This window comes from Haliotis asinina, chromosome 5, assembly GCF_037392515.1.
Source record: "Haliotis asinina isolate JCU_RB_2024 chromosome 5, JCU_Hal_asi_v2, whole genome shotgun sequence".
NCBI lineage: Eukaryota > Metazoa > Mollusca > Gastropoda > Lepetellida > Haliotidae > Haliotis > Haliotis asinina.
The window spans coordinates 60,478,274-60,492,570 of NC_090284.1; the positions used below are offsets into that span (position 1 = coordinate 60,478,274).

At 38.9% G+C, this 14,297-nt stretch overlaps 2 protein-coding genes across 3 annotated transcripts in view; both read left to right on the forward strand.

Annotated features, from left to right (window-relative positions):
- The window catches only part of LOC137284957 (probable E3 ubiquitin-protein ligase HERC4), a 60,482-nt gene extending 54,708 nt beyond the window's left edge, over positions 1–5,774 (forward strand). For both annotated transcript variants that reach the window (XM_067817041.1, XM_067817040.1), the window contains exon 29: positions 562–5,774. In XM_067817041.1, coding sequence (XP_067673142.1) covers positions 562–717 — 156 coding nt within the window. In that variant the 3' untranslated portion in view covers positions 718–5,774. The remainder of the gene's footprint in view (positions 1–561) is intronic.
- Positions 5,775–11,195: 5,421 nt separating this feature from the next.
- The window catches only part of LOC137284959 (uncharacterized), a 34,543-nt gene continuing 31,441 nt past the window's right edge, over positions 11,196–14,297 (forward strand). The window contains exon 1 of the mRNA XM_067817042.1: positions 11,196–11,417. Coding sequence (XP_067673143.1) covers positions 11,261–11,417 — 157 coding nt within the window. The 5' untranslated portion in view covers positions 11,196–11,260. The remainder of the gene's footprint in view (positions 11,418–14,297) is intronic.

Sequence of the window (14,297 nt, forward strand, 5' to 3'; positions counted from 1 at the left end):
CAGTTGGTGTTTATACACAACATTCATTCTGTTAATTTACTTGGGAAAAAATGCAACATTTTCATCTCAAACAATGTCAGTGCCTAGGTTGCCTGTAAAAGAATCTAAACTGTATTTTCATTTGTCCACAACAAAATGCTGCTACAGTGTTACTTAACTGTTCATGAAAGTCAACAACAAAATATTGCTTGTCCTTCCTAAATTTCCGTCTTGCAAGACTCATCGACATTCAACCCTCCACACCATCAGTTCCTACACAGTGTTGCTGTCTCTGATGATTGTAGTAGCCAGACAAACAGGCTGTCTACCTGTTACTTGATAAAGCACCAAACATCCCAAGCAGGTCATTGTTGGGTGACCAGATGTACTAGGTGACACAGGCTCCGTGACTTGGACAGCATTGTTCAATCATTGGATCGTGTTGTCCAAGCTCAGAATTGCCATCACATAGCTTTTATACTGCTGAGTGAAGGTAAGACAAGAAACAAGAAAAAACAGAACAGGTGAGTGAATTGTTTTAATGGCTTATGTTTACATTAACTGGTACATGTGTTTTGACAGATGGTGATCCAGCCTACCGGGGGAGGGGACAATTACCTGCCTGCTGCTCACACTTGCTTCAACCTCCTTGACCTGCCTAAATACACACAGAAAGACATCCTCCGAACAAAGCTTCTCACTGCCATTCAACAGACAGAGGGATTTGGTCTGGTTTGATTTAGGCTCCATTGTTGTGCTTGTCACTTGGTCTGTGCTGGTTCAAACTGGTACCTACCTTTGTTTTGTTTGTTAAAGTCAGCAACCTAGCAGCTGAAACTGATGGAAACTTGAACTCATTTCCCAGTGAAATGACCTGTACAAAGAATAATGTACAGTCTCCTTTTATCTTCCAGTTGATGTATAAAATATTACAAAAAATTACAGGTATTCAGTATCACTTGACTAATGTGAAATGGTTTGGTGATGGTACCTCATTATCTATTGTCTCATGATCATACAATGCTAAAACAAGTAAAGGACTACAGGAAGCACCATATAATATAGGTAATCTGTCATGCTATACCAAATTTACCTGTAATATACAGGTGTTAGTTGATCCCCTACATGTTTTCAGCAGTTTATGTAAAATTCTCACTGTAAATCTAGTGGTGATTGTTACATTTACTACACATCACATCCTCGCTCACTCCCAGCAATAACCTTACTGTATTTGTTGGTGCTCTTTGTGGAGATGTGAGTGGCTGAATGACAATCCATGAGCATCATCCGATTGTCATGAAATCCCAACTGGATGCTTATCAAGTCTGTCTCTCAGATTGACCAGGCCCCAATTTCTCGAAACAAACGTAAGTTTTCACTCAAATCTCACACTGAGTTTGACAATTTGAAGCAGCTGAATTTTTAACTCAACTGCATTTTTTTAAACAAACAAGTCCAAACAACTAAAGAAATCTGTCCACCAAACTCAGATTGTCTACTAAGTTTGAATTTGATACCGATTTCCATTCATTCTGGAAAGTGCATGTTCCTGCCTTTTCTCAAATTTGAGCAAAAACTTGAACTTAAGTAAAAACTCAGACTTAAGTTTATTTCGAGAAACAACTAGGGAAGGCTGGTGATGAATGGTAAAGCAGCATGTTCAAAAACTGGTTAACTCATCAGTAACTCGGTGAAGATTTACAGCTGTATCTAATTAGATGTTAAAACATACCTGTAATTAATCTCTTGAACTACCTTACACACAGCGTATGTTACATCATATTGTCAGTGCTGCATATACTGTGAGGAGGTGACAGCTTGCAAGGGTGTGTCTGAAAACAGTGACTGAGTGAAGTTGCTTGACAATACATCAAGATTTGTGCAGTTAATAGCAGCTGTTAAAACAGATGAGAGAACTAGATCGTTAAGAATTACTCTTACATGCTACCTGTTGACTGTATTTCCAAGAATGGAAGTGTATATTGGGTATGAAACCTCCAGCTTGAATGTTTCATGTGTGTTACAAATGCTGCTTCCGGGAAGTGTTCTCAGTTTTTGCATGTTGCTTGCTATGCAATAAGTCTAAGAAGCGAAGGCCTGTAATAAACTGGGGCTGTAGTATTTCTGTGTAAGGACCATCTAGAACTGCCCTTGTTAACATGGACTGAACCCTTGGAATTTTGTCATGAATTCAAACACTTTTGTGTAGAGCAAGAAGCAGGTTCTTCATGGTTAATTCTTAATCCTATTCTGCTGCTGAACTGGTATCTACTACTTACTGTGAGGGAGAAGCCATTTTAAGAAATATTACCATGCCCCCCATGTTGAAAGATATATATTGTTCTCTGTTCTTACATACTTTATTCAGGTTTCTAGACATGTTTGGTGTACATTTAGAAGTCGGAAGAATATCATGAGAGTTGCTCGTTAGAGAAGTTAACCATGAACATTTCATGTCTGAAAGAGACAGCTCATTAGTTTTAGTTAAGGTTATTTGTAAACTGAGCATGTGTAATACTTAATGCTCTTCCACATTCCTGAAATCAAGAAAATCCCCCAACCCCACTTAATCAAAAGGTTGTTTCCCAACTCCAGTAACCACATCATCATATCTTTGTAACCATAGCCATATTCTATTCTAACAGAGTGAATATCAGAATAGGTTCATTGTACCTCACTGGTGCCATAGAAAGTGCAGAGAGGCTTGTATGGCCCCATTGCCTTCTCACAATGACCACTGTTTAAAAGACAAAACAGGGGAAGATGTTCATGGTTTTGTAAAAAGGTCAGCTTCCTCAGTTACTCATTTCCTGTTATATAGATGTGTATATTCGGTTAATGCTATAAATGCAATTAGACACATACTAGTTCTTTGTTTTACACATGCATTGCTCTAAATATAGTGTACCTTCTCTGGTATTAACATCAGACAGGATAGAACAGAGCAGATTTAGTGACACACATCTGGGTAGCACCCGTTGAGACCAAAGTATAATCCACAAGCTAGCATCAGTTTGTCAGTAGTCATGATGAATTGATTTTCTGTATGTGTAAGGCTGTGATTCCAGTTTATAACACTGTGGACCTAGGAAAATGGCAGAAGTTAATGTCTAGTGCTCTTGTTATTGTTGAATTAGTGTCATAGTGCTAGATGTCAAGAACATTGAAAGTCAGTAACCATGGTAACTGGCATTTTGTTATTTACATAGCTTTACAGTAAACATTATGAGTGAAAATGATTACATTGTATATTATACCAAATAACATGTTCAGAGGTGAAACAGTATGATCTTACCACATATTGCGGTAGAAGGCCTTTGGTTCGATCCATTGCAGCCTGGTACATCAGAACTTACTATTGGGAAAACAGCTGCCATCAAGCCAAGAAACACATAGATTTTGACAATATGATTCCATTTCTAGACATTTTAGAGAAGGTTTTAAAAAGTTAATGAAATGACGGTATGAAAACTGACAATACCAAAGTTTTTGTGTGCATTACAGTATACTGAACCAAAGGCAAAATGTCTCTCTTCTTCTAATTTTGTGATATACTGTTTCACGCCTAAACATTTTGCTGTTAGTGAATATGTAGCAGTCAGAGCTTTTTTTCAACACTGGGACAATGATTGTTCAGAATGAGTCAAACTTGTATGTCTGTCCCCAAATCATTTTAAGACATTTCCCTATGAATAAAATTGGACACAACAGTTGTCTGAAAACATATCAAAACATTTGGTAAATGGACAGATTTATCTTAATCATACATATATTTAAAATCTTTTTTCTTAATGGTGTAATATCAAGGATAGTAATTTTTTTGACACACAATGAATGCAGTTTTTGTGAGTATGCATATATATCAATCCGATAGTCATACTTTTCGAGTCAAAATCTGTGACTATATGTTAGCATTATTTGATTGTGTACAGATTTAGTTATAGCTTCCGTGTTTTTATTAGCATGATTGTTGTGTGTATCTGCAGCTTCAGGACAGAAACACCTCCCACGTGTCACTATCTCTTACATGATGGAGGCAGCAAGACCAAATCAAATGAAACTGCAAAGTAGTACAAAGTATATGATGGTAATAAAGATATCGAATAAATTCAGAATGTTTTGTGACTTCACTTTTAGAAGTATTTTGTGAAAAATGTCAAAAATAAATATTTAAAATATACTCAAAAAATTATTTTAGCACTATGATGGCCCCGGTAGGAGATCATCATTTTTATGCTCAAATTGTTATCATATAAGCCTTTTTTATCTTTGATTCAAAGACATGTAAGCTTGTCATAAACTGATGCTATCTGTTCTCATGATTCTGTGGCAGTTACCCTCTACCTTTTCTTAGACACCCTAACCTGGGGGCTGCTTTATTTAAGGACTTAGGTTGTGATATAATACTTACTTTACCTCATATTTTTTGCATAATTATAGTTTTAATTTCTGTAATGTCTGAAGACACCTCATAGGTTCTTTTTTTTTTGTATAATTTGCACATTTTTGCAGCACCACATTGACAATGCATGCATTTCAGAATGAAGGCAGTTGTGATTTGTTGTGTTAATGGAACTGACGTATCTGAAAACTGACAAAATTCTATTGACATTTATATAATGTATTATAGAACTTCTACATTTCATTGTTCAGATGAGGTTGTCATCTTATTAACCAGTTTCCCAGAGTATCAGATATGTGTGCATGAACTTGTTTATTCACATGAACATGCATGTCACAGTATCAACCAATTCTGGGCATCTTGGCAAAAATGGCAGAGCAGAGACTGATCTGGACCTGGCTTATTTTGTGTTTATTAGGCGTACCTTGACAGGTGAGACTTCGTGGTTTCATTGTGTCAACGAATCCTGGCAGTAATGACCTGGCTGTCTTGGTGAGTTGTGACACCAACACTTATGACCTGGTTGTTTTCGTGAGTTATCACTCGGACACTTATGATCTGGTTGTTTTGATGAGTTGTCACACCAACACTTGTGACCTGGTTGTTTTGACGCATCACCGACACTTGTGACCTGCTTGTTTTAGTAAGTTGTCACTGACACTTGTGACTGGGTTGGTTTAGTAAGTTGTCACTCTGACACTTGTCACTGGGTTGCTATGGTTGATGGTGTCACTGTAAGTTACAACCTGTGTATTTGGGCTTTTCATTACACTGGCACATTGTATTGATTCCAGAGTAAGAATACATAAACTCAGTGTGTGGTGACCACATGTCCCAAAGTTGGCTTACGAACTCTCATTTTGTCTCAATTCTACATTTGACCAATTGTTTTCTTTTCAAACTTCTTGAGCAGGCCCTGAACACACCAATGGTTGTGATGATTGGCAATCAAACATGGATGTTAACTCTACTCTGTGCATCACAACTCCTTGTATTGTTGATTGAAGGACTCTCCTGTGATGGCCTGCCTGAGTGTGTATTTGCACATCGGACCACTAGTACTGTTATCGATATGCCTGAGCCAAGGCCAGTTTGAATACAGTGTAAGCCACCCATGAGACACACTTTCCACGTCAGCTTTGTTTATATATACAAACTCAACCAAATGGCACAGTCTTGCAAACACAATTCTCAGTTGTTGCATCAGCGTTTATTCATGAATGTCCCGTTGGTCTCCAGCAAGGCACACAACACAATAACCCGTGCAGTCCCACTGTGTGCTGTTTATGGCTGATATATTTGTATGTTTTGTACAGTTACAATGTTATGATGCCATCATGCTTTGTATGATGTACAGGTTACCCCCACAGACTGGATTAAAATATGACATGCATGTTTCACTTGTTTGTTTTGTGGAGTTCAGGGATGCATATGACTGGGGGACCATGTTGATCTTCAGTAAACCATGAAGAGGCGACTAATAGGATTTGGTTGTCTCCCTGACTTGGTTGAAACATGTAATAGGTTCCCACTTTCATACATCAATGCTCATGCTGTTGATCACTTCACTGTCTGGTCCAGGCTTGATTATTTACAGACCACCACCATATAACTGGAATATTGCCGAGTGTGGCATAAAACTAAACTCTTTCACTTGTGACAAGACTGCAGATGGTCATAGGGACTAAAGCTTGGGCAACCTTATTGGATTTCTTGATGCAATACGTGACAGTGTTAAGCTTAGTGATTTTTGTGTGTTTTTTTTTTTTTTCAAAGTAGGGCATTCGCTGTCGCAATTTTGATTACATCAGACGAGATCTCTCAGGCTTCAAAAGCCCTAATTGGACGGTGGGGTAGTCTAGTGGTTAGGGTGTTTGTTCGTCACAATGAAGAACCAGGCTGGATTCCACACATGTGTACAATGTGTGAAGTCCATTTCTGGTGCTCCATACCATGTTATTACTGAAATATTGCTAACCACTGCATAAAACCATACTCCCTCACTCAAAGCCATTATCATTCATACCAATGTGATTGCTTGATTGGTGAGTGAGTGAGTTTAGTTTTACACCTCATTCAGCAATATTCCAGCTATTTGGGGGTGGTCTGTAAATCCACACAATCCAGTGATCAACAGCATGAGGATTGACCTGCGCAATGGGAAACCAATGATACGTGTCAACCATGTCAGAGAACCTGACAATCTCATTCCATTTCTCGCCACTTACAAGAAGTATAGCTACCTTTTGTGGCAAGCATGGGTTGCGGAAGACCTATTCTACCCTGGATCTTCATAGGTCACTTAAGTGGTAATGTCACAGATAGGTTCCTAGTGTTCATCTCGACATGACACTAAGTGGTGTACTCCCATTTGCACTGGCAGAGTGTAATTATGTAAAACATGAATTCGTTTGCTATTAGAATATCATTATGATAGTGCAATAATCATAAAAGTAACACTGAACCCCATGTCACTACCACTACACAATAATTCAAGAATTAATGATATGACTAAAAAAGGGGTTTTCATCAGCCCAATTAACAAGAACAATTTTTATGGCTTTCATGGAAACACATCTGACTTCATACAGCCTAAACAATTAACCAATGAAGTGGAAGAAACTGGCACACTGAAGGCTGGCATTGCCTGTACTTTAATACTACTGCAGTCAGTCTTGCACGTATGTTTGGGCGATGGACAGACTAGCGGTTAAAGTTTTCGCTCATCACACTGAAGACACATGTTCAATTCACCACATTTGTACGATGTGTGAAGCCCATTTCTGATGTTCCAAGAGGCATAAAACTAAACACTCACTCATGAAAGTACTATATGTCACTGAATGCAAACTCATGGAAAACAACATTTTGTCTACTGCCACACTGGACACGTTTATGATTTTGTCAGAACATGACAAGTCATGTTTTGCAGAATGATTTTTCAGATGTCTAGTCCATGTTTCTAATATACCAATACACTCTTTACAAAGGAGTAAAATGAATTCAAATAAAATTATGAAACAAGACTAAATATGCCTTCTTTGATTGGCATTCCAGAAGTTAGGTAGACAAACAATGAGGACGGTTTTTATAGGTATACAACTTCTTTATTCTGTAGAGGCAGGGTTTCAACACTGATAATATCATTAGAATTCTATGTTGCACTGGCTTGATAACAACAGTATCGCCTATACAGAAAAAAGGAGTTGTATATCCATTAAAATAGTCTTCATTCTTCATGACTAAACATGTTACATTCTCCACTGCTTGAAAAATATTCTGCATCCCTGACTTATTATATTAAGATCTAGGTGTAACAGGAGGTAGTGCTTCAAATCAGAGACTTATATAAATATCTATAATATTGGTGTGCTCAAATACAGATACACTGATCTCGTCAGTCAATATCGCTAAGAACACCAACACTCAGACCATATTTGGGGTAATAAGTGAACATGTAGATTTTTTTTTTTTTGTACATACAACATATATATAATACATGACACATTTCACCACCATACATCTAGAAATGACTCTAGTGGTTAAAAGATTTCAATTTGTTTCTTGGTTGATAATTAAAACTAGATCTGTCAGAATTTACCTGTAGTTTTAATAAAGTAAAGTGTTGAGTAAGTAAAGCTTGACTGATTGCTTGCTTGCCTGGTTGATTGATTGAACAAACCGTTTATAACATGGCAATTTTTCAGTGAGTCTAGGACAAACAAGGGGTTGAAAGAATGAACAAACATCCATCGGATATGATTAACTGACACACAAAAATAGTACTTATTCGTTCGTCACCGTGGACAGCCTTCACTTTGGTTTCAGACACCTTTTGGGTGATTATCTTTGCTACTCATACACTGCTTCAACTCAGCAACACATGCCACATCAGTTGAAAGTGTGTGTGTGTGGGGGGGGGGGGGGGGGGGCGCAGTTATCCCCAGAGTGCTCTTCATGTCGTCTTATATTTCCGCTGTTGTCATGCCCTTTTTATGCAGATATTTCATCACAGCTCGTTTCGCTGCGTCGTCCATCCTCGCAGTTACACTCACTCTTTCCAAAGCATCTGGCTGATTTCTAACTGTGACTAGACGCAGAAATAACATCAATCCGCGAATTTGTTTATTCCGAGACGGGCAAGTTCCGGATGTTGCCGACTGATCACGAGTCTGTGCAACCACTTGTCGGCCCTTCGAAACCGACACGTGACAAAATACTCCACGGTGTTCAGTTGTACATGTACCGCCATTGAAATACGTAGCCGGATAGAATTCTCTAGTGATTAGCGAAGCATGAAACTGGTCCCTTATTCTCGAAACGTTCGTAGCCTTACGAATTCTTAAGTATGATCGTAGCCAATGTCTTAAGATTGGGCTTAAGAAGTTCGCACTGCTACGAACGTTCCCAAAATAGGTAGCCTGCTTCTTAACACACAGCGAAAAAATAATGTAAAAGTTGAAAAGACGACATTTGCTCCCAGGTTCCGATAGAGCACGGAAAAAAAATATTTATGTAAAAGACCGCCGCCTTGAGTGGATCAAAGACACATATAAGCTGATATATTGCTTTTGACGACGTTAAAAAACAAACAACATGTGAAAGGACACGTTGTGCAGGAAGGATGGAGTCCGATGAAACAAAGTTAGCAAACTGTTGTGACTGTTAGTACCCTTTAGTGAAACATGATACATTTAAAATATTATCATTTTTTAAAATCCCTTAAAACGTTTCCTGTAAAACGATTCCTCCAAACTTGCCGATGTTTTTCAATAACTGGAAAGACATGATTTTCGTCTGCCATGCCTCTGGAAGAAAGAAAACGAAGCAAAGATTTTATCCAGACGACTTATGTAATGTACGCCTAGTAGAAATTGTTGTTCGTCGCTTTGAAAACACGCCCCTAAATCTCCTCGGACTCTGTCTTACGGTTCTTATCATAACATTGATCAACATTAGCTCACAATCTACGTAATTTCGGCTCTTATTATACAACTTCCGCTCCCATTCATGCAATTGCGATGAGCTGTGGGAATGTTGAACCAAATGTATATGATTCGTCGACAGACGTAGCCGGACTAGAAAACCCAGTCGTATAACGTTGTTATTTAGTTGTATTGTCTGAATTTCATTCATAATACCAGAACCCATAATTCGGGTCTGTGATAATACACGATTAGGATGGAGTCAGGATGATGCATGTATATCATGGTCGTGTCAGCAAATGATGAAAAAAATAACGTCGTTTTGAATAATATTAAACAGCACTACTTGGAACAGAGGAGGGAGAAGCCTGTCTTCCAGAAAATATTTTTAAACATTAATCCAATTCAAGTTCAGTGCGATTTCCTCTCAGCTCCTGAAGTTCATCGTTTACTGGGGACCCATTTGAAATAGTATATATTTTGTAGATGTACATTTTTAGACATAGAATGAAAATATATGTGTTAATATTAGTCTCGGGTAGGAGCTAAGAAGACTTTGGACGTAAATATCCTAGGACCACTTTTTAAAAAAAATATTATATTTAAAATTTAAGGTTTCAAAACCAGTTAACTCATATCCCCAAATCGGTACATTACATATACGCGTGTAGCTTGTCCGCATTTACAGTATATTCACCACGAACATTATTGGTTATCTGACAAAAATAATATCCAATAATGACCTTTTAAACTTTATAAACTTATTATTGCCTTCGACCATGGCTATTCATAACTTATATCAAGATTTAGGATACATTATATGGTCTCTGTTACTACAATTATTACAATTTTCCGACCTCTAGATCTACTTTTCGTTGCTGAAGCGTCGGTGGCCAAATGGGTGCTGGTGTTTTTTAGGTCGCCTTCGCCTGTTAGCATGTCGGCAGTAAATGGGTTTTGAGGTTGACGTTTAGTTTGTCTGACTGTCCCAGAACTACTAGTACATAATTGTCCCTACTGTAGGGATAAGTAGTGTCAGCGGCCTACCCACCTGATGTCATTAGCTGCCTCTTATGACAAGCTTGTAATGCTGTCCAAGACCAACTCTACCTTGGAGCTCCACATGTCTCTACTTTAAAATATCCTGTAAGTCCAGATGAACATCACAGTACATTTTATTGTAGATCACGCAGATATGTCGGGAAAGGGGAATCCTTCACTCCGAACACGTTACACGTTCACCCAAGCACAGTAAATTTCGCCCGGGTTTTTTCATCCCGTTTAAAGGTTGTTTAATTCCAGCAAATAATTAGTGTTATTATATCAGGTATATAATTGTTGCAATTTTTTATTTATCCAAGGGTAGTGTGGAAACTGCATAGATTATCTGAATAACTGAATCAGTTCATATTGGCTGTTGAGCGCCATCACGACACAAACACAGCAGCAATTATATCTTACCTGAGTGTTGTGAAAACATAGCTTAGCTGGGATTATCAGATTTTAGAATTAATATCATTCGTCATGGAAAACCATCTCTTCATTTGGGCTGAAACAACCCCTACTACCAGTATGGGATGAACTGACCTACTTTGGAATTGGGAGGAAACAACCCGGGAGAACCTACTTGCGTTGAAACGACTCTGAACGTAAACCGTCTCGTCAGATTACACAGGGAACAATTCATATTTACACCGCCCCAGCCACACGTGACTTCATTCATATCAAACATCGAAACTCTACGCTGAGAGTAGGAGTGAGTTTAATCTGCAAGACGTCATTTGTTTCCGTGTGTGTGTGCTACAAAGTATAGGTAGGAAAAGGAGGAAATTGATACGCGGCGTTAGCAGACGCAATGAAGTGGAGAAAATCGGAAGCGAATAGATAAACAAGCGCAGCTGAACTTTGGTAGGATTACTCAACAGGGTGACAGTGTGTATTTACCGTCTGGAAGATGAGTTTATGGGTGTTTGCCAGTGCAGTAACGGTCGTGGTGATACTGTGGCCAGGGACGGGACTTGGTCAAACTCCACCCACAAGTCAAACGACCCGAAGTCATACCACCCCATTCTCCAATGCGACACCGGTCACAGTGGAGCCAGCAGACAAAAGTGAGTGAAAAGATGACGTCCAGGAATGTCAGGTTCAGCGAATGATTTGACTTGAGTGTCCATCCCAACATAGGTCATAACAATCTCCATGACTTGAGTGTCCATCCCAACATAGGTCATAACAATCTCCATGACTTGAGTGTCCATCCCAACATAGGTCATAACAATCTCCATGACTTGAGTGTCCATCCCAACATAGGTCATAACAATCTCCATGACTTGAGTGTCCATCCCAACATAGGTCATAACAATCTCCATGACTTGAGTGTCCATCCCAACATAGGTCATAACAATCTCCATGACTTGAGTGTCCATCCCAACATAGGTCATAACAATCTCCATGACTTGAGTGTCCATCCCAACATTGGTCATAACAATCTCCAGACCATATATGTCAGTACTGTTTATGTTAGCATGGAGGTAGTGTTACTGTCAATACAGGATAAGCGATATTTTATTGTAAGTTGGTTCTGATTTAGAATGACATAAAGGCATTGATTTGCATTGGCTACCAGTTAAGGAAAGAATTGACTTTCTGATCCTCTGTAAGACATTGGCTCCCTCGATTGGCTCCCTCCTATATGTCTAACCTCCTACATCCGTATGTACCCACATGCAACTTGTACTCAAACACTCAAGATCTACTGGTCATCCCATCCTACTGAAATTCTTTCGCTACCGGTTATTCTTGTACTCTGCACCTGTGCTTTGGAACTCTCTCCATTGTGCCATTAAAAGCTCGAACACAATTGACATTTTTAAGCCCAGACTTAAACCTCACTTTTTCACAGCATACTACTAATTATTTCAGCTGTAAATACCCCATTGTAAATATTCTGTAGCGCTTTGAGCATGCCTTAGGAACAATGGGGAGTCTGACGACAATGTACTTGGGATGCAAGCGAGACATTTCAAAGGCGAGGTCCGCATATTTATCATGCTTTTCCTGAATCTTGCCAATCACATTGCTGTCAAACGGGACAGAAAATTCAATGATATAAATAATTTCATTAGTTTTATCAATAAGGACAAGATTAGGTTTGTTGGCTGGAATTCGTCTCAGGCTGTATATTGGCCTATTCCAGAGAAGTTTAAAAGCATCATTTTCCAGGACGCCCTGGACATGTTCAGGGTGGTACCAAGGATGGACCTCGGAGTCAAAGCCACAGGCATGGCGGAGACGATAGTAAAAGCAGCGAACCATACCATCATGTCTTTTACGATAAGCTGTTTGTGCCAAGGAAGGGCATCCACTGACAAGGTGTTGGACAGTCTCTGTGAATTCATTGCAAAGACGACATTTCATATTGATATTTTCTTTAAGAATAACATTCTGGCGATTGTGAGTGGGAAGTGACTGGTCCTGAGCAGCAAAAAGGAAGCCCTCAGTTTCACATTTGAGACCATCCGACTTCATCCAGACGAAGGAGTCGGTTGGATTGCTGTTCTGTTCCACACACTGCATGTAAACACGATGCAATGGCTTCTCAGAAAGCTTCGCCACAAAGGACCGACTCTGGGCAGATTTGTTAAAGGACTTCACCTGGTTTACTCCCATCGCTGTACCGTCCAGCAGTACATCACCATGAGCAAAATCAACTTCAAATTTCAGATTGTGTCCAACAACCTTGTATTATTATTATCATCATTATTATAAAGGCAGTCTATACCTGCTCGAATACTGTAAGTGGCAAATATGATATGTATTACAAATATTGGTTAACAAATACAAATAATTGTTCACTTTTACAGTATTGTTGTTAAGTGCTTGATTCACAATACGGAATACCCATGTTGACTGTTAATTTTTCAGAGTAATAACCATTGATCTGACATGACATTCTTATTATTTCTTAGGTATGTAATAGACTATTACAGTCCACAGTACCATTGGCAGCCATTGCAGACTAACATTAGTTGCACTACTGTGAGTGTCAGCCTCATACATGTCTTCTTGCATATCTCACTTTGAAATAGGACATAAGGGTTCAAGTAAAACATGCTCCATTAAAAAAATGTAAATATTCATTCATATTTGGCTCTGGTGACCATGAATTACGAACTGTATTCATGAAGGGCAACGGTTCGATTCACCAAATGTGCAAGTGCATAGCATATGAAGTAGTGTGAAATTAATGATGAACCTGTAACATATGGTAGATTTCAGATCCCCAGTCATTTAAATACGCATGCAGTGAACTCGCAATCTCTGTTTGTCAACATATTAAATTTTGTTACTTTTCATTGCTGTGGTCACAATGTTTAGTGTCGTTACATAACCGGACAATCCAATGATCAACCCCATCAGCATCGATCCAGACAAATGGGATACGATGACATGTGTCAACTAAGCCAGTGAGCCTGACCATCCGATTAATTTAGAAACCTAATATGACAGACACACCTGTGTTGCTGAAGATGCATTCTAACCTTCTAATCTACATTGGTGCTGATTTAGTAGCTAATGTGTTCCAGTCAAGGACAAGGTAATAAATATACTTTATATAGGTTCATTCATTATGATGGTAGGACAAGAGGCCCACAAGGACATAACACCCTCAGATAAAGCACCTCTAAGCTAAATCATGCCCCCATGATTAAAAACTCTCAGTGGGTTGGACAAAAGGTCCAATACCATTCAGAAACTCTGGCAATAGCAAGTAGTTGACAAACATAAATCACCAAGCACATAGTTCAGTTGATCAGTTGATACTTGTACCCTTGTCTGAGAGGATGGTATAGACACAGGTGACAGGTGCATCGCACACTTCAGTTTGTATGGTGTAAATCTGTCTGTAAACCTTGGGCGGTAAGAAGAAGCAACCATCCATATACTATATTGATGATGCAGCAAGAGTTTTTAGTGTTTCTGGGGTGACA